General features: G+C 41.6%; 1 protein-coding gene across 1 annotated transcript in view; it reads left to right on the top strand.

Annotated features, from left to right (window-relative positions):
* The window catches only part of szt2 (SZT2 subunit of KICSTOR complex), a 701839-nt gene that overhangs the window by 583403 nt on the left and 92220 nt on the right, over positions 1–26216 (top strand). The window contains 2 exon segments of the mRNA XM_034179252.1: positions 2738–2834; positions 23696–23776. Coding sequence (XP_034035143.1) covers positions 2738–2834; positions 23696–23776 — 178 coding nt within the window.

Here is a 26216-nt window from a genome sequence, read left to right as displayed (position 1 = left end):
GAGCCACGGAGCCAGCGAGGAGCACAGAGGCGGCTCTCCAGGAACCTGTGGTTCGGGTCTAGCTGGTCTGGTGCATTACAGGTGGACAGCAGCCTGACGCACAGCGCACAACTGCGGAACTGTGATGGAGTGTCTATTTTTGGACTGCGTTTAAAAAAAAAATAAATAAAAGAAGGGACATCTTTAAATGCTGCTGTGAATCTGTGAATTGAAAACCCACACTTTGAAGGGACCAGGTGTGGGAGGGCTGGAGGTTTGGACCAAACTCATGCCTAAAGGTGCGCCAACATGGCATTATCATGGCGCTGTTATGGCACTACGTGGCTTAGTGTGGCTGATGCGAGCCATTTGAGGCTGTAATGACAGGTTGTTCGTGGCTCACTAGAGGCTGCTACACGGCACATGCGGGGTACAGAGAGGCACATAGTGGCACCTTCATAGTGGATACGTGATAGATCAAAACATGGGTCATTCTTTGAATAATCACCCCACACCCATGCGTGGCTCCTTCTTCAGTTTCATTATTCAGTGGGACCGAGGATTAAGTTAGGATGTTTTTTCTTTTGATGAGTGTGTAAACATTGTTCACATTCCAAGTCCATAGCTTCAAAGCTGACATAGTTACTGGCTATGGGGGGGGGGGTAATAATAATAATGCCTGAACACATATTGCCCACAAAATAATCTGTAATAGAGTGCGCCAAAAGGAAACAGAACATAACACTATAACAGTTATAACAAAAACACTTCATCTAAAGCACACTGTGCCTAACATTGGCATAAAACATAAACACTGTTCTTCTCCTAAACTTAGGGGAGCTCAAGTGAAGGGGTTCTCAAGCAGCAAAAGAACAATATCTATCCGGGAGGTCGGGAGGCATTACTTATCGTGAGCCTACAGAGTTAACAGTCTTAGTGCTCCAGATACAATGTTTCTGTTGTCTCACTGCAGCACGTGATAAATAATGTTCACATATGATCACAGTGGGCCTGCTTCATTGACTGGATGTACTTCTCCACCGCGGCTGGGTCACAGAACGCCTGAATGGATCCGTGACAGGTGACTCTCAGAGATGCGCGGTAGATTTGCCTGTCGCCGTAATCATCACAGCTTCATATTTCAGCGTCTAATTTTGCTGTCCCATCTCCCACACTGCATTCATTACACACTGTTTATCTTGATAGGTTTGGAACCTAACCAAAATCGGCTGTGGTCTCTGGGTGTGAGGGGGAGCTTTGGGGCCAGTAAGCGGGGTGCTCTCTCCATCTTCACCTGACCCAACTTCATTTCAATGTGAATGATTTCAGGGAGCCAGGTCTCAAAACAGTGAAACGGTCTTCTCCCTCAGCCTCTTCTGGAAGTCCGATGATACAGATGTTTTTACATTGCCCCCTGTTCTCCAGGACATCATCTTCTCTAGTGCCTTCACTGTTCTGTCGACCGGCTCTGTGGTAGCCTTCAGCATTGAAATCCTTTGTTCAGCTTTGGGTATGTGCTTATTATGACCATGGAGCTCCTCCTGGTGTATTTTTTGAAGAGCTCTGACAGTGGGCTTAGTGTTTCATTGATAAGGGCCTGGTCACACAGCACGCGGCGATAGCTGAACGAAGGAAAAAAGTCACAAATCGTCAAGAAAAAGTGGACGAATAAGCCTGCAGCACTCCCATCACCATAAAACCTGTGAGTCTGGAGAAAAACGAAGCAAACGGCGACCTTGAAGCTTTAAACAAAATCAAAACGAAACATTTCTGATGAAGTGATTGACAGCGGGTATCAGGCCGAGCGCCAGCCTGTGATCTGGCAGCCTTCACAACAACAACGTGTGCACACACACATTCCAGCCACAGACAGCATGTGAACATGCACACAGCCATTTGTGTGTGTGTGTGCACAGCCTCTCCAGGCGCAGACAGCATGAGAACATGCATAAATAAAGTAGCTGATCAGACTTTCTTGCCACTGAGTGGCTGCCTTGTTCACTCGTACCACAAAATGCTACTGGTCTGCAATCTAACTTTGCGAATGACAGATTCCCCTGTCACTAACGCACTGCATTTCTGCCTGGAGAACACTAAACTCATCTCGAGTGACCGTTTTGTGTAATTCCACTGAACTCAGAAGCTGCTCTCGCTTATGGACACAGCTCTCGAAGAGGGCCACCCTTTCTGTTAACATCACACAAGCATAATGTCGAGTGTAATTTGTAAATTGGTGCACAATTTGTAAACTGTGCACCAATTTGTAAATTAGTGCACAGCACAATTTGTAAATTGTGCACCAGAAAATCCAAATCTGTAGCAAAAGCTAGCTTAAGCTAAATGCTAATGAAAGAGCTAACCTCTCCTAAGATTCACACAGGAGTAAAGTAATGAGCTAAAATTGACAGCTGTTGCACTTAAAAACTAACAGAAGTGTTTGACAGGTAGCTGAAATAAAACAAATGATTACCACCTTGTATTCATTTGAAGAGCGCCGTTCAAACCAGACGCCAAAGAAACTGTTTCCAGGTCAGTCGTTGCAGGTTATAATGTGTAACGTGTGCATTTGCACTGGATGTCACGTCTTTCATTTCTTTGCTTTCATCTGTATAACCAGACTCTGTTATGTGAGAAACCACTTCAGTGTGATCTTTCTCTGATCTGATTTGAGGCTGAAATTTGTGATCTTTGTGTCTAAAGGGGGTCTAGCAGCCCCTCTGGTTTATGTGGACTCTGACTGACCTCTGTGCTCCTGCAGCATTGCCCGCGCTCGCGCTGCCATGCTGAGCTCCATGTCATCAGAAGGGAGGATGTCCTTTTCTTATGTGAAGCAAAAGAGCGAGGACAGCCCCAAGGTTAGTCTTAACTTCAGTAATCTTCTCCAAACACATACACTTTTTTAAAAATACTGCAATATGGGACATTTTGCAATATTTGTGGATTTCTTGAGATGATCATTCACAGATCTTTATGAAAAAATCAGGCATATGTGGAGTTCTAATACAGCGCCCTCCATAAGTATTAGCATTTACCAAATTTTAATTTATTTATGCCATTTCAAAGACAGAAAATGCAAAAAATACAAAAAAATTAAATTTCTAAAATTATCTTTCTTAAACTCAAACTGAAAGAAAACCTCTACAATGTGATATAAATTAATTAAAAATATAAAAGCCCAAATGATGGGTTGCATAAGTAATGGAAGGCAGAGGTGGAAAACTCCAGCTTCAGAAAATAAAGTCCCATGTGTTGCTTCTACCTGTGGACCTAAAACAGGTGATCTCAATAATGAGCTCATCCACCGCCCTGAACATATGAACTAATTACAATCAGCTGGTTTATTAGGAAGATGGAACAAATATGTGATTAGACTTTTACTTTATGAAGCTGGAGTTTTCCATCTCTGATGGAATGCTTTAGTATAATACCTGTAAATAATCAGTTTAATGCCAGTTTTCTTCAGACAAGTCAGGGGATGGATACATGAACATTTCCAAGTCACTGAATATGTCTTGGACTTTATTTATATCAACAAATCCAATCAGTACGGCACTCTATGGTAGATCTCTGTGGAGTAGACAGTTCTCAAAAACTAAGTGACTGTGCAAGAAGGAGAAGAATGACACTGAGAAGAAGTTACAGGCTTCTGTGGCTGTGATTGGAGAAGTTGTGCGTAGTGCATGTTTTGCATGTTGTATCCCCAGTTACACAGCTTCATAATGAAGTGGTGTAGAGGAGGATTTTCTTAAAAAGAAGACCTGAACGTTCTGCTACAATTTGCCAGAAGGTACATCTCAGATGTACTCCAACTTGTTCGCTTGACCTCCATGAAGAACTTGCTAACAGATGGTCCTGTCATTAGCTGGTAAGCTAATGACAGCTGTGTGTTTTTTCAGATGCTGTTTAGATATTTATGGAGTACGTTCATGTCCGACTTGCTTTTTCTAATTGCGTTTTTAGCTTCCTGGTTTGTAAAGAAAATATGCATTTCGGACCAATTGTCATGGAAACCGGTCTGATATGGGAAAATATCAGACCGGTAATCAGCCAATCAGAGCGCGCGTAGCGTTGCAGCCATATAATAAAATGGATTATTTATAGGTATTATATCAAAGCATTCCATTACTTATGCAACCCATCATCTTAGCTTTTATATTTTTAATTAATTTATATAAAGTTATAGAGATTTGCTTTCAGTTTGAGTTTAAGGAAGATAATTTTAGAATTTTCTTATTTTTTGTACTTGTATTAGAAATGGCATAAACACATTAAAATGTGTGAGATATACTTTGGAGGGCACTGTATATGCCTGAGTTTATTCATTTTTTAGACCATAAATGCACCTTTAAAGTGGCCTTTATGTAAATGAGACTTCACGTGTACCAACACGGTGGGTTAGAATTTAATGTGAATTTTCAAGGTTGAATGTGGGTTCAAGCTTTTGATAAATACTGTTCTTTTCTCAATTTTGTGTCCCAAGGCAAAGGCAAAATGACCTAAAACAATGATGGGAGGACTTGGTCTGTCCATTGGGTATCCTTAGAAGGACCTTGTATTAAGCAGTTACTTAAAATGACTCTCTTGCATATTATGGAGGAGCATAAACTCTGGCATGATGGCTGTGTGACACATTTCCTTGATGGCTCAGTGTTCAGGACCTGAGAAACTGGAAAAGGCCAGTGGAACACCCATGATTCACCTGGCTGTGGCAAACACGTTGCTACTTTCAGTGGGGGGTGGACCAGTTGCCTGCCTAGGTGGATGCCAGTTGTAACCCTGCCACCGTTCTGTAGTGTGGTGACAAAGGGGATCTGCACATTTATGATATAATAATATATGATATGATATAATCTGACCTGAGCAAAGAAGCATCCAAACAAAAATTGGCTTTTGCCTCCAACAATAGAAAATTAAGTTGAAAGCCGTTTGAAAACTCCCAAAATAACCTGCACCACTTAGGGTGTAATTTTCTGGATTTTTCTCATCACCATGACAGTCATGATGGACCAATACTTCATCATCCACTCATGGAATTTTTTTGAATTTATTTTTTACTGACAAGTCCAGTCCACCACTCACAAGGTTAATGAGGTGATCAGTTCATGTTAAAATACACGAGTCTACATGTTTATTTCTCAAAGCTTTCTTTCAGAGTGCTGCCACAGGGACAGCTTCACCTATACAACTTGTACCACTTAACAAAGCCCTGCTGAACCTTTGATGGGTCACTTCGCTGGTCCTTTGAAGATCACCATCCTTCGCTGATGGGCCGTTTTCAGCCTGAGTTTGCCTGGTTCTGGGGTTGAACCGCTGGAAACGATGATACCAGACGTGGTTTCAGCTCAGTTTGCTGGTAGGACAGACCATAGTTTTAGGGACAGTACCTCTGGATTTGCAAACCGGTTTAGGACAAATCCGTCATTACTGAGGTTACAAATTTGAGGGTTTTGTGACATAGATTATTGCACCACTGCAACTGTATTAATTATTATGTTTCACATTTTAAAGAGCTGGATGTGACAGGTTTGACATGACTGATGTGGAATGTGGGATGAATGTGCCTGGTCCTAGCAAGACGGAGACGAACAGACACAGGATTAACAATTTTGGAGACCAGGAAAGGGCCAATGAACCTGGGAGCTAGTTTCTTGGCACTCCTTTAAGTGGGAGATGGTGAGTCAAGAGCCAGACCTTCCGACCAGGTTTATACTGAGGCGCAGAAGTGCGTTTATGGTCCACAGCTGATTTGTAGGATTGAGGATTGAGTAAGTACAGCAGTATTGCCCTTAGAAGGTGGCAGACCAGTGACAAAATCAACAGTAATGTGCATGTGAGACCAGGGATGAGTGGGCACGGGGAATGGCAGTAAATGACCTGCAGGAGGACGATTATAGGATTTTTGCATAGCACAGGTTTGACAAGCATTGATATATTCCTTACTATCCTCAGAAAGTCCTGGCCACCAAAATCTTTGCAGTATTACAAACATAGTTTTCCTAATGCCTGGGTGGCAGGAGAAATGACTGTCATGAGCCCACCTTATCACTTCCCCCATGAGATCAGCTGGAACAAACAATTTATCGTCAGGACAACCAGGGGAAACAGGTTAATGCTGAGATCAAACACAAAGCTGGTAGGATGATTCCTGGATTGGACAGAGTGTCCACCGGATCGCCCTGTTGAGATAACGCATCCTGTTTCCCGTTTTTAGAGCCCGGTTAATAAGAGAGAACGAAATTGAAACGACTAAAAAAATAGCCCACGAAGCCTGACGAGAGTTGAGACATTTAGCAGTTCGCAGATATTCTAAATTTTTCTGGCCAGTGTATAGAAAAAAACGGAATCTGTGCTCCCTCCAACCAGTGGCGCCACTCCTCCAAGGCCACTTTCACCGCCAACATTTTGCAGTCTTAATGCTGTAGTTATGCTCAGCTGCAGTCAACTTTTTCAAATGATAGGCGCACTTATGCAACCTATTATCAGAGGGGTTACACTGGGAGAGGACCGCTCCCACTCGAACATCAGAAGCATCAATTTTCGCCACGAACTGTCCAGCGGGGTCTGGGAGGAGCAACACAAGGGCCGCAGTAAAGTGTTCTTTTAGGACCCTAAACTCCTTGTCGCACATCGGTGTCCAGATAAATGGTCGGAGAGAAGACATGACATTGTGTGGAGCGGCAACGGTGCTGAAGTTATGAATGAACTTTCGATAGAAGTTGATGAAACCCAAGAATCTTTGTACCTCCTTCCGCGAGGTCGGAACTGCCCAGTCACGCACGGCCGCTACCTTATCTGGGTCCATCTGAATCTCCTCCTCAGAAGTGACGAAGCCCGGGAATGAAACCGTGGATTTATGAAATTTACACTTTTTGGCTTTAAAGAGATCATGGTGCAGTAACATTTGTAAAACAGTTCATATGTGACATGTGAGTTTCTGGGTCAGGAGAAAAAAATGAGGATATCGTCTAAGTACACAAAGACAAATTTGTTCAGCTATTCTCTCTGAACATCGTTAACAAAATTTTAAAAGACTGCGGGAGCATTGATAAGGCCAAACGGCATGACTAGATATTCGTAATGGCCAGATGGAGTGTTGAAAGTGGTTTTCCGTTCGTCACCCTGCTTTATTCTGACCAGATGGTAAGCATTACACAGATCGAGTTTAGTGAAGCTCTTAAGCCTCGGTCCCACCGAATAATGAAGGCTGAAGAAAGAGCCACGCATGGGTGTGGGGTGATTATTTGAAGAATGTTTTCATCTATCACGTATCCACTATGAAGGTGCCACTATGTGCCTCTCTGTACCCCGCATGTGCCACGTAGCAGCCTCTAGTGAGCCACGACCGACCTGTCATTACAGCCTCGAATGGCTCGCATCAGCCACACTAAGCCATGTAGTGCCATGATAGCGCCATGATAACGCCATGTTGGCGCACGCTTAGGCATGAGTTTGGTCCAAACCTCCAGCCCTCCCACACCTGGTCCCTTCAAAGTGTGGGTTTTCAATTCACAGATTCACAGCAGCATTTAAAGATGTCCCTTCTTTTTTTTTTTTTTTAAACGCAGTCCAAAAATAGACACTCCATCACGTTCCGCAGTTGTGCGCTGTGCGTCAGGCTGCTGTCCACCTGTAATGCACCAGACCAGCTAGACCCGAACCACAGGTTCCTGGAGAGCCGCCTCTGTGCTCCTCGCTGGCTTTGCGGCTCTCTGGCTTTTTTTTTTTCCAGCTTTAAACACACAAAACTTTTTGTCCCCCGGGTTTGTCCGTTTATTTCTGCAGAATCACTCTTTTGCACGAGTGCTGCTGTTGTCCTTTCATGGACAGCTGCCTCTCTGCTCTTTCTGGCTTCCTTTCCATCCCTGGCTTGCTGGCTTTATTTTTTCCCTGGCTTTAAGCACAATCATTTTTACAACGTGAATCCACTTTAACTTTGTGTTCGTCCATTTTTTTCTGCAAAATCGCTCTTTTGCGCGTGCTGCTGTTGTCCTTTCATGGACAGCCACCTCTGTAGTGGCTTCCTTTCCATCCGTGGCTTGCTGGCTTTATTTTTTCCCTGGCTTTAAACGCAATCATTTTTACAACGTGAATCCACTTTTGACTTTGTGTTCGTCCGTTTATTTCTGCAAAAGCGCTCTTTTGCGCGCGGTGCCCTTCTGCATACAGAATGAGGTGGCTGTTTTATTATATACACCTGTGGATCATTTTCAATATATATATTTCTTTATTTCTTCCACAGCTTACAAGTCACCATGATACAACTTTTAACTTTGTGTTATGTTTTCAAAATCGGTCTTTTGCACACTCTCCATCTGTGTTACCGCACAGCTCCTGCTCTTAGCTGCTCAACTGGAGTTATTATCTTCCATGGCTTTAAACACACATCCACTTTCACACAGTCACCCAAATTTTAACTTTGTGTTCATCCAATATTGACTGAAATATCACTCTTTTGTGAGCTGGCGTTCTGCCTAAATGCTCGTTTGAAGCGTGATGATGAGTCACTGCGTCAGTGCGCACACACAGTGGAGCTCATGTGATCCATTAATTCCAGAAGTGATTAGAGGTATTTTCAGCATCCAAGGTTTGACAGAAAATGATTAATCCGCTACAAAATAATTATTTTATATAGAGTCCAGCGCACAGAGCAGGTGGAATTTGGTGCGCAAAGAGGAGACCCGCTCCAAAAACAGCCTCTCAGGTCCTGCCTCAGTGCGCGCACACAGTGATCCATTAACAAGATATTAAATCAACATACTTTTACATACAACAGACATCAACATATAGACATACTTTTACAGCTAGGAAGTGTTTTATCAAGCTATAAAAAAACATTAAAAATAATTACCTTAAGCTGCTCAAAATACATCCTACATGGAGCAGGAAAGAGAAGAAAAAAAGTGTCCAGATGAAACAGTCCTCTGTGATGCCAGAAGTGATTAGAAGTTTGGCAGAAAATGATTAATCCACTACAAAATATATAGAGTCCAGCGCACAGAGCAGGTGCAGTTGTGTGCGCAAGAGGAGGAGCCGCTCCAAAAATAGCCTCTCAGGTCCTGCGAAGGTGCCAGGTGCACGGATAATGGACTTTTTGCAGACTCGTAAGCACCACGCAAATGCCTCTAAGCCGTCGCAGTAACTCGAACACAAACTGCGCCACGCTGTTGTTGCTAAATTTTGAACATCTTGAGATTTGCGCCACGCTCAGAGAGGAGCCTCGTTAACTGAAGATAATGCCTCTAAGAGCCACTCTGAGCCACTATAATGCCACGATAGCTCACGAAACAAAAAAACAGGGTGCGGGGCTCCTTCTTCACTCCTTCACTCCTTCTTCACTCGGTGGGACCGAGGCTAGCTCCTTCCAATAGCTCAAATGCAGATGAAATGAGTGGCAGCAGATAATGATTTTTCATTAAGCCCACGGTAATCAATACACGGACGCAGAGTTTTATCTTTTTTCTCCTTGAAAAAGAACTCCGCCCCTGCAGGAGTTTGTTTTACAAATGGAGTCCCAAGAGACATTTTCAGCCTGAGACCAATTGAAACCAATTGAAACTGGGCCTGTGTTATTGTAGTCAGGGCTGCCCCAAGATTATCGGGTGAGTCATACTATCAAAGACGTGAAAGCTGATCGATTCTGAGTGGTTCTCTGCTGTTGTCACATTAACAGACTGAGTATGGTGAGTAATACAACCCAATTCATGGCCATCCACAGGTCGCACCACTAGAGGGTGCAAGAGCTTAAACAGTCTAAGGTGCAGGGACCTGGCGAGAGAGGACAACATCAAGTTAATATCAGAACCGGAATCAACAAAAGCAGACATGGAAGCTGACGAATTTTCAGAAGTCGGCACGCAGCCCCTCATGGCGCGGCACCACAGGAAAACACCTCCGTGTTGAAAACCATTCCAAAGATTCAGGCGGCTTTCGATGGGTTTCAGTCGAGTGAGTATCCGACAAATTGTTTAACAGCTGGGCATGTTCCAACTTGTCCTGTAAGGCTTCCAACGGAGGTGTTTTCCTGTGGCGCGCGCCATGAGCGGCTGCGTACCAATGCGAGAATCCATCCGCACGTCTTTCATTACTAAATCTCCTTTAACAGTGGAATGTCCGGATAAACTGCTGATCCCGACCTTCTGAAACTTCTCAGCTCTCTCACGATGTCCTGGGTCAACAGAGCCTTAAATTTGGAAGTTTTCAGCTTGAAACAGGCTGACGACGGTGGCTCGGGGCGCGGCGCGCCGTCCGGTGCCATGGGCAGTCCTTAAAGAGATAGTAACACTCCTTAATCTCTCATCAGCCGTTAAAATTTTCACCGAAAACCATATGAATTTCTCGAATGGTGTCCACTTGGATCTGCCTCACAGTTTCTGAAAAAATTTTGATCAAGCAAAGCGTCAGTCTCTCAGCAACTTCTCAGACAAAGGAATTCTGACGGGAGGGGTGGACCAGTGCTCACTCAAAGCCTGCCCACAGGCGAATGACGCAACCGACAGGCGTGAAAAAACTCACGCATGGGCACGAGGGTTCAAGGCTGATGTAATCGCACGTGATTCAAATCCATATAGTTTTTGAAAAAAATAAAAAGGTCCGTTACTTTTCTCACAGACCTCGTAATTTAGCCAAAATAATGTTTTGTGCTGAGGATGGAAGAATAGAGCTTTGACCACCCGCAAGTCGGACTTAGGCTGCACGGTGGCACCTCTGGCCTGATAATAGTTTATCAAATATCTTGACTGTCCACAGTAAATACAGAGTCCGTCTTCACGACAGTGTCGTCTCTCAGCAAAAGACAGATGAGTACTTCCTAGTCGCATGGGCTCCTCCATGCTCCGATGTGATGAGTCTGCTCCATCATAGCTGGAAGAGGATGAATGGATGGGAGTGGGTGTGGAATGGTGGTAAGGTAGCCGGGCTGCTCAGCAAGGGTGATCCTGAAGGCGATGGTCGGTCCGAATGGTGAGCACGATGAGCTCATCCAGGTCCTCAGGAAGGTTAACGGCTATGAGCTGATCATGATTTCCTTTGGCCAGACCCTGGATGAAGACATCATGGAGAGCCGCGGGGTTCCATTCACTTTTAGCCACCAGTATGTGGAAATTGATGGCATAATCAGCGACGCAGCGGCCACCCTGCTTGAGTCTCATCAGGGTATGTTCAGCTTCACGCCCTGGAGATGTGTGTTGGAACACCTGTTATAAAGCGGCAGTGAAAGCCGGAAGGGAGGCACAGGTGGCAGATTGACAATCCCATTCTGCTGTTGCCCACGCCGTAGCACAGCCAGTCAGGTGAGTTATCAAAAATGCCTTCTTCGTCCTATCAGACGGGAACATTGATGACATGAGCTTGAAGTGGAACTCACACTGAGTGATGAATGGTCTACATCACCGTACTCACCTGAGAAACGTTTAGGCTGAGATAGCTGGTTGCATTAGACAGGTTCAGGTATGCGGTGGTGTAGCACAGGTGATGCTAGTGGTCATGAGAGAAGAAACCTGAAGGTCGAGTCTAGACAGTAATTGTCCCATCTGGGTGCTCACAAATGCCATAAACGAGTCCTGACGTTTAGCAAGATCGCTAAACCTGGAAGAGAGTGCAGTGAGCTGGTCTTCCTGCTGCGCGATCTGCCTACTATGGTGGTGTACCACCAGCTGGAACGTGTCAGAGCTGGCTGAGTCCATTGTTGGCCAGTTTGTTCTATCAGGATGGATGGTCAAGAATGGCTGGACCCAAATGCATGACTCAGAGAAGCAGCTCTAGTCTTTAAAAGGCTTTAATGATGAGGATTGCAGAGGTCGGTACACGAGTAGACAGTCAAAGAAAAACAGCAGTACAAAAATACTGGTGGTTGGCTCTCACTGCGGTATTGTATCACTTCCTGTTCCGGAGCACAGCGGTGTTTTTCTGTATCTGTTAGCTGTTTAATCTGCGCAGTTAGATTGATCTAGTTATCTAGATTACGATTTGTTTCCCAGTGTAATCTTTACGTGCCTTAACTAAAGCACTCCTTCTGCTGAATCACCTCTAAATTATTTACACATTATTCACTTTGCGTGTTTTTAGGAATCCGCTAGCTTAGCGTAGCTACTAGCTCTTAGCCGATTTAGCATGGCGGCTTCTCCTGTCTCTCCCTCACTTTTCTGCTCTGGGTGTGAAATGTTTAGTTATTCCTCGGCCTCCTTTAGCAGTAATGGTACTTGTAATAAGTGTAGCTTATTCGTAGCTTTGGAGGCCAGGCTGGGCGAATTGGAGACTCGGCTCCGCACCGTGGAAAATTCTACAGCTAGCAAGGCCCCTGTAGTCGGTGCGGACCAAGGTAGCTTAGCCGCCGTTAGTTCCCCCCTGGCAGATCCCGAGCAGCCGGGAAAGCAGGCTGACTGGGTGACTGTGAGGAGGAAGCGTAGCCCTAAACAGAAGCCCCGTGTACACCGCCAACCCGTTCACATCTCTAACCGTTTTTTCCCACTCGACGACACACCCGCCGAGGATCAAACTCTGGTTATTGGCGACTCTGTTTTGAGAAATGTGAAGTTAGCGACACCAGCAACCATAGTCAATTGTCTTCCGGGGGCCAGAGCAGGCGACATTGAAGGAAATTTGAAACTGCTGGCTAAGGCTAAGCGTAAATTTGGTAAGATTGTAATTCACGTCGGCAGTAATGACACCCGGTTACGCCAATCGGAGGTCACTAAAATTAACATTAAATCGGTGTGTAACTTTGCAAAAACAATGTCGGACTCTGTAGTTTTCTCTGGGCCCCTCCCCAATCAGACCGGGAGTGACATGTTTAGCCGCATGTTCTCCTTGAATTGCTGGCTGTCTGAGTGGTGTCCAAAAAATGAGGTGGGCTTCATAGATAATTGGCAAAGCTTCTGGGGAAAACCTGGTCTTGTTAGGAGAGACGGCATCCATCCCACTTTGGATGGAGCAGCTCTCATTTCTAGAAATCTGGCCAATTTTCTTAAATCCTCCAAACCGTGACTATCCAGGGTTGGGACCAGGAAGCAGAGTTGTAGTCTTACACACCTCTCTGCAGCTTCTCTCCCCCTGCCATCCCCTCATTACCCCATCCCCGTAGAGACGGTGCCTGCTCCCAGACTACCAATAACCAGCAAAAATCTATTTAAGCATAAAAATTCAAAAAGAAAAAATAATATAGCACCTTCAACTGCACCACAGACTAAAACAGTTAAATGTGGTCTATTAAACATTAGGTCTCTCTCTTCTAAGTCCCTGTTGGTAAATGATATAATAATTGATCAACATATTGATTTATTCTGCCTAACAGAAACCTGGTTACAGCAGGATGAATATGTTAGTTTAAATGAGTCAACACCCCCGAGTCACACTAACTGTCAGAATGCTCGTAGCACGGGCCGGGGTGGAGGATTAGCAGCAATCTTCCATTCCAGCTTATTAATTAATCAAAAACCCAGACAGAGCTTTAATTCATTTGAAGGCTTGTCTCTTAGTCTTGTCCATCCAAATTGGAAGTCCCATAAACCAGTTTTATTTGTTATTATCTATCGTCCACCTGGTCGTTACTGTGAGTTTCTCTGTGAATTTTCAGACCTTTTGTCTGACTTAGTGCTTAGCTCAGATAAGATAATTATAGTGGGCGATTTTAACATCCACACAGATGCTGAGAATGACAGCCTCAACACTGCATTTAATCTATTATTAGACTCTATTGGCTTTGCTCAAAAAGTAAATGAGTCCACCCACCACTTTAATCATATCTTAGATCTTGTTCTGACTTATGGTATGGAAATAGAAGACTTAACAGTATTCCCTGAAAACTCCCTTCTGTCTGATCATTTCTTAATAACATTTACATTTACTCTGATGGACTACCCAGCAGTGGGGAATAAGTTTCATTACACTAGAAGTCTTTCAGAAAGCGCTGTAACTAGGTTTAAGGATATGATTCCTTCTTTATGTTCTCTAATGCCATATACCAACACAGTGCAGAGTAGCTACCTAAACTCTGTAAGGGAGATAGAGTATCTCGTCAATAGTTTTACATCCTCATTGAAGACAACTTTGGATGCTGTAGCTCCTCTGAAAAAGAGAGCTTTAAATCAGAAGTGTCTGACTCCGTGGTATAACTCACAAACTCGTAGCTTAAAGCAGATAACCCGTAAGTTGGAGAGGAAATGGCGTCTCACTAATTTAGAAGATCTTCACTTAGCCTGGAAAAAGAGTCTGTTGCTCTATAAAAAAGCCCTCCGTAAAGCTAGGACATCTTTCTACTCATCACTAATTGAAGAAAATAAGAACAACCCCAGGTTTCTTTTCAGCACTGTAGCCAGGCTGACAAAGAGTCAGAGCTCTATTGAGCTGAGTATTCCATTAACTTTAACTAGTAATGACTTCATGACTTTCTTTGCTAACAAAATTTTAACTATTCGAGAAAAAATTACTCCTAACCATCCCAAAGACGTATCGTTATCTTTGGCTGCTTTCAGTGATGCCGGTATTTGGTTAGACTCTTTCTCTCCGATTGTTCTGTCTGAGTTATTCTCATTAGTTACTTCATCCAAACCATCAACATGTTTATTAGACCCCATTCCTACCAGGCTGCTCAAGGAAGCCCTACCATTATTTAATGCTTCGATCTTAAATATGATCAATCTATCTTTGTTAGTTGGCTATGTACCACAGGCTTTTAAGGTGGCAGTAATTAAACCATTACTTAAAAAGCCATCACTTGACCCAGCTATCTTAGCTAATTATAGGCCAATCTCCAACCTTCCTTTTCTCTCAAAGATTCTTGAGAGGGTAGTTGTAAAACAGCTAACTGATCATCTGCAGAGGAATGGTCTATTTGAAGAGTTTCAGTCAGGTTTTAGAATTCATCATAGTACAGAAACAGCATTAGTGAAGGTTACAAATGATCTTCTTATGGCCTCGGACAGTGGACTCATCTCTGTGCTTGTTCTGTTAGACCTCAGTGCTGCTTTTGATACTGTTGACCATAAAATTTTATTACAGAGATTAGAGCATGCCATAGGTATTAAAGGCACTGCACTGCGGTGGTTTGAATCATATTTGTCTAATAGATTACAATTTGTTCATGTAAATGGGGAATCTTCTTCACAGACTAAAGTTAATTATGGAGTTCCACAAGGTTCTGTGCTAGGACCAATTTTATTTACTTTATACATGCTTCCCTTAGGCAGTATTATTAGACGGTATTGCTTAAATTTTCATTGTTACGCAGATGATACCCAGCTTTATCTATCCATGAAGCCAGAGGACACGCACCAATTAGCTAAACTGCAGGATTGTCTTACAGACATAAAGACATGGATGACCTCTAATTTCCTGCTTTTAAACTCAGATAAAACTGAAGTTATTGTACTTGGCCCCACAAATCTTAGAAACATGGTGTCTAACCAGATCCTTACTCTGGATGGCATTACCCTGACCTCTAGTAATACTGTGAGAAATCTTGGAGTCATTTTTGATCAGGATATGTCATTCAAAGCGCATATTAAACAAATATGTAGGACTGCTTTTTTGCATTTACGCAATATCTCTAAAATCAGAAAGGTCTTGTCTCAGAGTGATGCTGAAAAACTAATTCATGCATTTATTTCCTCTAGGCTGGACTATTGTAATTCATTATTATCAGGTTGTCCTAAAAGTTCCCTAAAAAGCCTTCAGTTAATTCAAAATGCTGCAGCTAGAGTACTGACGGGGACTAGAAGGAGAGAGCATATCTCACCCATATTGGCCTCTCTTCATTGGCTTCCTGTTAATTCTAGAATAGAATTTAAAATTCTTCTTCTTACTTATAAGGTTTTGAATAATCAGGTCCCATCTTATCTTAGGGACCTCGTAGTACCATATCACCCCAATAGAGCGCTTCGCTCTCAGACTGCAGGCTTACTTGTAGTTCCTAGGGTTTGTAAGAGTAGAATGGGAGGCAGAGCCTTCAGCTTTCAGGCTCCTCTCCTGTGGAACCAGCTCCCAATTCAGATCAGGGAGACAGACACCCTCTCTACTTTTAAGATTAGGCTTAAAACTTTCCTTTTTGCTAAAGCTTATAGTTAGGGCTGGATCAGGTGACCCTGAACCATCCCTTAGTTATGCTGCTATAGACGTAGACTGCTGGGGGGTTCCCATGATGCACTGTTTCTTTCTCTTTTTGCTCTGTATGCACCACTCTGCATTTAATCATTAGTGATCGATCTCTGCTCCCCTCCACAGCATGTCTTTTTCTTGGTTCTCTCCCTCAGCCCCAACCAGTCCCAGCAGAAGACTGCCCCTCCCTGAGCCTGGTTCTGCTGGAGGTTTCTTCCTGTTAAAAGGGAGTTTTTCCTTCCCACTGTAGCCAAGTGCTTGCTCACAGGGGGTCGTTTTGACCGTTGGGGTTTTACATAATTATTGTATGGCCTTGCCTTACAATATAAAGCGCCTTGGGGCAACTGTTTGTTGTGATTTGGCGCTATATAAAAAAATTGATTGATTGATTGATTGAAAAATCATCAGGCAAAAAGGCGTGGTTAAGAAACAGGCTGGAGGTCAATAACACACACAGAGGCAGGCAGGACTATGGAACACAGGAACAGAGCTGGAATGCAGGCACACGGCACAACAAACTGGCGAGGAACTAACACACCCAGTGAGCTTATATAACTCCAGGTGATAATCAGCAAATCAGAAACAGGTGTGCATGGAAAGCACCAGAACCAGGGCATGACCAGAGAGAGGGAAACACCCATCACAAAGAACCAAGAGAAAGACAAGAGAAGCAGAGACAAACCCAAGCAGAAAAGCCCAGCAAGAAAATAAACAAAATAAAACCAATGAAATACAAAAAATAAACAGATTAGAAGAAAGAATTAAAAACAGATAACCAAACAAAACTCAAACCCTGACAATAATGGTTTACTTTTGTAACTTGTTGCAAAATTACAGCCCATTTTAATGAAATCAAATCAAATCAAATCAATTTTATTTATATAGCGCCAAATCACAACAAACAGTTGCCCCAAGGCGCTTTATATTGTAAGGCAAAGCCATACAATAATTACGGAAAAACTCCAATGGTCAAAACGACCCCCTGTGAGCAAGCACATGGTGTCAGTGGGAAGGAAAAACCCCCTTTTAACAGGAAGAAACCTCCAGCAGAACCAGGCTTAGGGAGGGGCAGTCTTCTGCTGGGACTGGTTGGGGCTGAGGGAGAGAACCAGGAAAAAGACATGCTGTGGAGGGGAGCAGAGATCAATCACTAATGATTAAATGCAGAGTGGTGCATACAGAGCAAAAAGAGAAAGAAACACTCAGTGCATCATGGGAACCCCCCAGCAGTCTAAGTCTATAGCAGCATAACTAAGGGATGGTTCAGGGTCACCTGATCCAGCCCTAACTATAAGCTTTAGCAAAAAGGAAAGTTTTAAGCCTAATCTTAAAAGTAGAGAGGGTGTCTGTCTCCCTGATCTGAATTGGGAGCTGGTTCCAGAGGAGAGGAGCCTGAAAGCTGAAGGCTCTGCCTCCCATTCTACTCTTACAAACCCTAGGAACTACAAGTAAGCCTGCAGTCTGAGAGCGAAGCGCTCTCTTGGGGTGATATGGTACTATGAGGTCCCTAAGATAAGATGGGACCTGATTATTCAAAACCTTATAAGTAAGAAGAAGAATTTTAAATTCTATTCTAGATTTAATTCTAGAATATCTATCCTCTGCAAACAGAATTAGAATTCTAATTAAATGTTAATTAGAATTAACAGGGAGCCAATGAAGAGAGGCCAATATGGGTGAGATATGCTCTCTCCTTCTAGTCCCTGTCAGCACTCTAGCTGCAGCATTTTGAATTAACTGAAGGCTTTTCAGGGAACTTTTAGGACAACCTGATAATAATGAATTACAATCGTCCAGCCTAGAGGAAATAAATGCATGAATTAGTTTTTCAGCATCACTCTGAGACAAGACCTTTCTAATTTTAGAGATATTGCGCAAATGCAAAAAAGCAGTCCTACATATTTGTTTAATATGCGCTTTGAATGACATATCCTGATAAAAAATGACTCCAAGATTTCTCACAGTATTACTAGAGGTCAGGGTAATGCCATCCAGAGTAAGGATCTGGTTAGACACCATGTTTCTAAGATTTGTGGGGCCAAGTACAATAACTTCAGTTTTATCTGAGTTTAAAAGCAGGAAATTCTGCAGTTTAGCTAATTGGTGTGTGTCCTCTGGCTTCATGGATAGATAAAGCTGGGTATCATCTGCGTAACAATGAAAATTTAAGCAATGCTGTCTAATAATACTGCCTAAGGGAAGCATGTATAAAGTGAATAAAATTGGTCCTAGCACAGAACCTTGTGGAACTCCATAATTAACCTTAGTCTGTGAAGAAGATTCCCCATTTACATGAACAAATTGTAATCTATTAGATAAATATGATTCAAACCACTGCAGCGCAGTGCCTTTAATAGATGAGTCCACTGTCTGAGGCCATAAGAAGATCATTTGTAACCTTCACTAATGCTGTTTCTGTACTATGATGAATTCTAAAACCTGACTGAAACTCTTCAAATAGACCATTCTTCTGCAGATGATCAGTTAGCTGTTTTACAACTACCCTTTCAAGAATTTTTGAGAGAAAAGGAAGGTTGGAGATTGGCCTATAATTAGCTAAGATAGCTGGGTCAAGTGATGGCTTTTTAAGTAATGGTTTAATTACTGCCACCTTAAAGGCCTGTGGTACATAGCCAACTAATAAAGATAGATTGATCATATTTAAGATCGAAGCATTAATTAATGGTAGGGCTTCCTTGAGCAGCCTGGTAGGAATGGGGTCTAATAAACATGTTGATGGTTTGGATGAAGTAACTAATGAAAATAACTCAGACAGAACAATCGGAGAGAAAGAGTCTAACCAAATACCAGCATTACTGAAAGCAGCCAAAGATAACGATACGTCTTTGGGATGGTTATCAGTCATTTTTTTCTCCAATAGTTAAAATTTTATTAGCAAAGAAAGTCATGAAGTCATTACTAGTTAAAGTTAACGGAATACTCGGCTCAATAGAGCTCTGACTCTTTGAGAACGTATTTACCTGCGGTGATTCCATGGTGAATATTTTATTTTCATTTTTGTGGCATGGTACAGACTAAGTGCAACAGAAAGCGCATGTGTGCTTGCATGAGGTTTGGAGATGACCTGTGACATGCCCCTCTTGTTTGATGTGCATTCCTGGGGTGTGCACACCAAATCACTTCAGAGGTGTACGTGGTTTCAAAAACAGCGCTTTTAGATTTAGAAGTGTTTATATCTCGCTAACTTTATAAAACATATGAGAAACACACAGTGGTGGGCACATTTCCACTAATCCGCTAACCCCTAATTATCGAAGCTAATGTTTTCATTATCAGATTAGCTTTTCAGATAATGTTGAAAACCATCAGCGGATCCAAAAACCATCTTCCGATAAATTTTGTTCCGATAATTTTTAGACCGCTAGCATCATATTTTTGTAGGCGTGGTGAACAAAGTTTAACAGTTACCAACATTTATGAAGTGTGATATCAAAGATTTGAGTACCTACCTGTTAAATGTTTTGTAGTAGATGTACATTTCTATCCTCTGCAAACAGAAGAGAGCCAGCTCCAGGAGAAACCGCTCTATCCCCCACAAGCAAAGGAGAACTGGTCACAGAAAAGAAACATGGCAAAAGAAAAGAAAAAGCTAATTTCTTTTGACCCCATACTAATTCGCTGGCAGTATCACCCAAGTCATCTGGAGGCTTACAGTTGTAACCTATGGTTAAAATTTTAACCTAATTTCGGACAAGTTATTTAAATTAACGTCACATCTGAATTTTTATAAAGTGAAAATATCAGATATATGTTTTAAAGTAATGTACTAATTTTGAAGGTTTTAGTGTGGATATGCTGTCTCCACAAAGTGCATTATGGGTAATCTCAGTACATTCACAAGAAAAGAAATGCATTTGTGACATTCTGATCAGGCTCCACACGGATATTGTGCCTAAAATTCTTCTGAATATATTCTCTGGGTTTATAGACATTGTTATTGTGTTTGTTTTATGTAAAAATGCCAGAATCTCAGCTTGCTTCTCCATTATTTTCAATTGGAATCATTGTGAGCTGCAATTACTTCCTGTTTGCTCCTTAACGTCCTGCTTCTGTCAAACACTGTCTGTCATCTTTGTTCCAGAGTAAAATATATAAGATGTCTGAAATTCAGTTTGCGTTTATTAAATTCCACACATAAATGTAGCAGACACGGATTATTTATTTGATATGTTTGTTTTGGCAAGTTTTCACGGTCTCTACTGCCATCTGCTGGCCAGCAGTGTTCATGGCAGTATTCGCCCTAAGTATTGAGATTATGTCATAATCCTTTGCGCACCTGAGAGTTGCTGCATTTTGGTTGTATAATGTTCATTTACAGTTGTCGTCGTGTTTTCTCTCTGTGTTGTTTAAACCGCAGCAACTCTCTGGCACGCAGAGGATTATGGGTTAGGGTCTGAGCATCTGAGCGCCAGTAGATGGCAGTGTTTTATTTATTTTGACCCCAGTTATATCAGACAGTTGTCTAATCACAACTTGACTTTTGGCTTTTTTTACAAATAAAAAATGGCATATTTTACAAAAGCACATTTATATGTAAACACCAACACACACCTCACATTAACGTGTTGGTTTTTACATAGAATGAATGAGTCAACCAATCAGTGTTAGCGGAGGCTCATTTTACCCATAATCCCTTTGGCATCTGTCTGTGTTTGTTACAAAACTTCAGAATTAGTGCATTATTTAAAATCAAAAGATATGTGTTATATTTTAACTTCGTACAAATGACAGAATTGACATTAATGAAATGACATTAATCTGGATTAATTTGCTTTATAAAGCCAAACCATGAGTCAAAACTGCTTTATTTTCCAAGACCTCTGCGGCACTGCTGTGTGTGTGTGTGTGTGTGTGTGTGTGTGTGTGTGTGTGTGTGTGTGTGTGTGTGTGTGTGTGTGTGTGTGTGTGTGTGTGTGTGTGTGTGTGTGTGTGTGTGTGTGTATACACAGTTGACCTTAGCTCCTGTCAATTGCTTCACAGCTGTAAAATATGTAGTAAACAGGTGCTTCCAGCAGGGGGCAGGTCACACAAAGATAGAAGTGCTGACTCATTGTTTGGGTCTGTGGTCGCCTTTGATGCTACCAGAAGCGATCGTGGTGTTAAAACTCAAAATCAGCTAGTTAGTAGTTGCAAGTGTACCGGAGACTACTGAAAGTCATGGGTTATCGGTTAGCTGTAGCCCACCACTTGAAACACATTAGATTTATGCAGTCATAAGCTGTTTAGGAGCATTTTCCACCATCTTGGTTTATTTTGTTTGAGCGAGCAGCCAGCTGACATCACGCTGCCTTTCTTAACTGTGAATGGCAGTTGGAGTGTTTTTCCCACCTCCACATGAAGCCTCCACATGATCTATTATATTTCTACCAAGTGTAGGTCATAGTGTCTGATTACTTTTCCCATTCAGGGATCAAAATTATAAATAGTTTCCAGACCGTGTGAATTATGATCATATTGGCAATGTCATATTATGAATCTCTTATTTAAATGCTCAGGAATAAAATAATAGTGGTGCCAAAGAAAATAGTTTTTTGACTTGAATATTAAAAAACACAGAGACCATACAACTTTAGCTTTGTGTTTTATTTTGTTTGTTTGTGTGTGTGTGCGTGCGTGCGTGCTGTAAGTTGAGAGTGTGACTGACATACTAAATTTGGGCATGCACAAACTCAAGTAAAGTTTGACCCAAATTGTCTTCAAACTACTACAGGTAAAAAGTGTGTTTTACACACTTTCAAGAAAACATGTCACTCATAAACACACTAATCTGAGTAATAAAAATTTAAGAACAATTTTCTTTATTTTTCTAGTAATTACAAAATATAGCATGACTGTCTTTACAACTTGCCCACTTACAACATTCAGTCCACAATTTTCATTGTTCATTTAAGTGGTGTTTATTTGTGCAGGCCACATGAAAAATATGATGCCTTTGGGGTCATTTCTGCCATTTCCAGTAACTCTGAGGTCTTGACGTTCGTAGACCAGTTAACCCTCTGAAGCTGAAGCCGTTGTATACGATGGCTGGGACCAAGCTTTACTAAATTATAAATAACTTTTTAATGATATGAGATAGAAACTTACTTATTTTTTGCTGAAAAGTTAACTCCCCTGACTTTTGATCCACTGTCGGCCATCTTTGTACTCCTCATAGAAGCTGTGTGATGATGTGTGCAGTGTGAGTGTCCAATCGGAATTGGTTCACCGTCACATGGTTTTCCAAAATCCAATCGTAGGGAAGATTTACCTCACGTGATTAACCAAAGATCGTTTTCAGGAGTGATATCTTACTAGCTGGCCCGTTTGAATAGCCCCCTGACTCCTCCAATGTGCCCTGCGCCATTACGCACAGCGAAAGTGAAAGCAGACGGAGAGCCTCTGATGACAATCTCACGTGCTCAAACAAAGAGTGTGTAACTATCAGGATTGCTCCACTAGTTTGCATTTGAGTGTTACTGGATAACCCTGTGGCTCTCTCCCTCTGGCATGAAGCACTGTTTACCATATCAATGAGGTGAGGGAGAGGGGCTGCTCCTCAGACTATAGGAGCCAAAGTGTGAAATGAAAGTTGTTTGCAGAGTCAAACAGAAGACTCCAAAACACAGTAGAAATAGAAATTTGTGATGTGACATTTGTGTAATACCAGACAGAAATTACTTTCAGTTAAAGACAAACAAAACGCATAGACCATTTTGTATATATTGTTCAACATGTGCATTTGTGTTTGTTTGAATTTTTTGTTGTACTGTCTTTCACACAAGACCTCAAATTACCTTTATAAAGTGTCAAAACAGTTGTTTATTATAGTTTGCTGTGTGTTTTGACTAAATGTGTGTGGAAAATTATTTTCCGCTTTACTTTTTCCTTTATTCATGATTGTAAATCTTTATTACACTTATAAAACACAACAAAAGCATATATATTATGAAAGAACAGGTTGTCCTAAAAAAAAGAGACATAAAACGTGATTATGGGATGCAGGGAGAGCTGTTAACAGCAACAATAAAACATTTATGCCAGGTGAGTGAACTGTCCAAAAAATGCCCTTGGACCCCAGAGGGTTGGTTAAATAGTCTCCATCTAAGGTCAGTGTCCTCATTTTGATGGATTTACTCCTATACTTTACTGATGGTCATGAATTTTGTGTATGGACCAAAACAACAATATGTAAATGGAACAAATGAGATTCCTCTGTCATGTATCTGGGCTGATCATCAGGGACAGGGAGAGAAGCTTGAATATCCAGAAGAGACTTGGAGTAGAGCTGCTGCTTCTTTGCACTGAGAGAAGCCAGCTGAGGTGGTTTGGGAATCTTTGGGGTTACCCCCTGGTCACCTAGGGATGTCTTTCAGGACCATTCAACTTAGAGGAAGCTCTGGGGAAAATCCAGGAAATGGAGGATTATGTCTCCCAGCTGGCTTGGAAACGGCCTGGGATTCCCCTAGGAAGAGCACTAGGACTTGGCTGATGATAGGGATGTTTGAGTTGAGCCACTTGGTCTGTTGCCACTGCAATCCAGATAAACAGCACAAAACGAATGAACGAGTCCAAAGGTCTGTGTAACACTTTCTTGTGATTATGAGTCTGCTGTGAATTAACATTCCAGGCTGCACCATCTGGCACCACGGCGTATCATCTCCAGAGGGCACTGCCAGGGGGGATCGTGTTGATGGAAATGGCTTTTCAGGTGAGGCTAGATGCATGAAGGTTTTTAGAAAAAAAAAAAAAATCCTGCAGTAAAAAATAAACATTCTGAAGAAACAGCATTTTAAGGAAGATTATTTCAAGAAGATGAGTTCTTAACAGAGATAATAATTTTTCCAGAAGGTTTTCTTCAGAAATGATCATAATTATTACCATTTTCCCAAAAGGAAGTCACACCTCACGTTGATATCAGAAAGTCAGAAAGTCTCTTTTCTGACTTGTATGTCGATGGTGAAGTCTTAGATTGAATATAGAAGAGAAAACATTCTTGTTCTGAGGAATAGGATTCTCATTTAAAGACAGTAAAATATGACACTATAACAATTCCTGCACCAGAAAATCAATTCTGAAATGGAGGATATAGATTCACATTCATTGAAGTTATGTGAACAAGAAAAATATTTCAAAGCTGTGCAAAGTAGCAACTGGTACTTGCATAAGATTGTATTTAAAGTTCAGCTTGTTGGAATTTATTTAGTGCCAACAATTGATTTTCTCCACATAAGAGTTACTGTCCTCTGCCATGAAATAAGGCGGGGGGGGATTTAAATGGAATCCGGCCGTCCTTCCATCATGTTTTAAGAGCCCCAGATTTCCCTCTTACCCCTAGCATACATAGTACACACCCATACTACACAGTACACGGTACACAGGCAAAATAATAATTACACTTAGCGGTATTCATGCACTTCAGTATCAGCAGTGATTTGTACTCTTCACTGAAATTGCCTCTGTCTGACATATCATTCTATAGAAACTCATGTTTTCAATGCCCACAATTATCTGTTAACACCTGCATGTACACATCAGCATAATAGGTGGGGGACCTCAGCCGAGCATTGGCTTGTTTATTTGTGTATTTATTTATTTTCTTTTAAAGATTTCTGTACTTGTATCAAGAAATTTTTGTAAAGTTGCAGGAATTTTATTTTTTAGTGAAATGTTTCAAACATTAAAATATAATGCAATGCTAAAATACCCTAAAAAATAGTATTGTCTTCTTTAGACTTTGCAGTAGTTTAATTGGTATCCCAGTGCTAAGTGTATAAATACATACACACAAATATATATAATTTAAATTAATTATACATTTATTGTTATTTACATTCCTTATTAAGATCCTGCTGTCTTACGTACAATTTGTACATGTTCAATAAAGCCGCTCAATCAATCAGTCATAACCAATATTTACATTTTAACACTGTCTGCAGGAGGGCATGCGTGTGCGCATACATGAGCTTTTGACAAGAGGGGAAGTTAGCTTTGAGTTTGTGGAAGTTAGTAAGCACGCTGACATCTGCAAAACATCTTGTAAATCACTCCAGAGGTGTTATCAGGTTACAGAAAGTGTTTTCACTTTTAGAAGTATTTATTTCTTGCTAGCTTTTACATAATATAGGACAATGAGGTTATATTTACACACAAAAATACAGAGTTTGCAGCTAGCTAGACCGGCCACTGATGTCATGGTCCCACGCTGTCGCCCCCTCAAAAAAACAAACAAGCAAACAAACAAAAAAACAAGAGCAATCAGAGATTTCTGACTTCCGCCAGTCTGGTTCAGGACCATCTCCAAATTTCAGTGGAATCTTCTCTGCCCTAATATTTACTTGTGGTGCACATTTGGTGAGAATCCATGAAGTAATTTTGACGTAGTCCTTCAAAGCCTGTATGAAGTGAATCTTGATCCAGAATCCGGATTTGGATCCTCATCACCTCCAAAATTTACAAATTTAATCTGTGAAGTAGTTTTGATGTAATCCTTCAAAGCCTGTGTAAAGTGAATCTTGATCCAGAATCTGGATCCCAATCACCTCCAAAATTTAATGGAGAATTCCATGGTATAATATGTATCTGTGTTGAAAATTTAATCAAAATCTGTGTAGTAGTTTTGACGTTATCCTGGTAACAGACAAGACTAGAATAAAACTGAAACAGAAGCTGACTTTTTAACCTCAAGCTTAGCCGTCTTTGATCTGTGTCCCATGAATGTTCCCTGAGAATTTGAAGACTCTGGCAGTAATAGGACTGGACTTATGATGAGCACAGAAGGACGGATGGAGGTAAAGTCTTCGCAATGCCCGATGGCCATATTTGATGGCCTTGGGTGAAAATGAAGAGAATTCTCAAGCAAGTGTAAATAATTCCAAATTTCTTTCCAACTTTCTTCAACAAGAAATGGTGGGAATGTACTTCTGCTGTCAAACAACAAACCACTGAGAACTTACATATTGTCTCACAAATTCTCAAAGAAGAATGTGAAAAGAGTTTGGATTCTTCCTAGAATTTGTCTGTCAAGATTGATATTTCTTTTTTAAAAGAAACTGGGACTCACAGTGGTCTCTGGTGTGAGGCAGATGAAAAAAATTCTGAAAATTCTTAGTTTTAAAAATTAAAAATTCATGGGAAAATTGAAAGTTATT

This window comes from Thalassophryne amazonica, chromosome 10, assembly GCF_902500255.1.
Source record: "Thalassophryne amazonica chromosome 10, fThaAma1.1, whole genome shotgun sequence".
NCBI classification, from domain to species: Eukaryota; Metazoa; Chordata; class Actinopteri; order Batrachoidiformes; family Batrachoididae; genus Thalassophryne; species Thalassophryne amazonica.
Note: the sequence above shows the minus strand (reverse complement) of the source record. Positions and strands in the feature narration are given on the sequence as shown.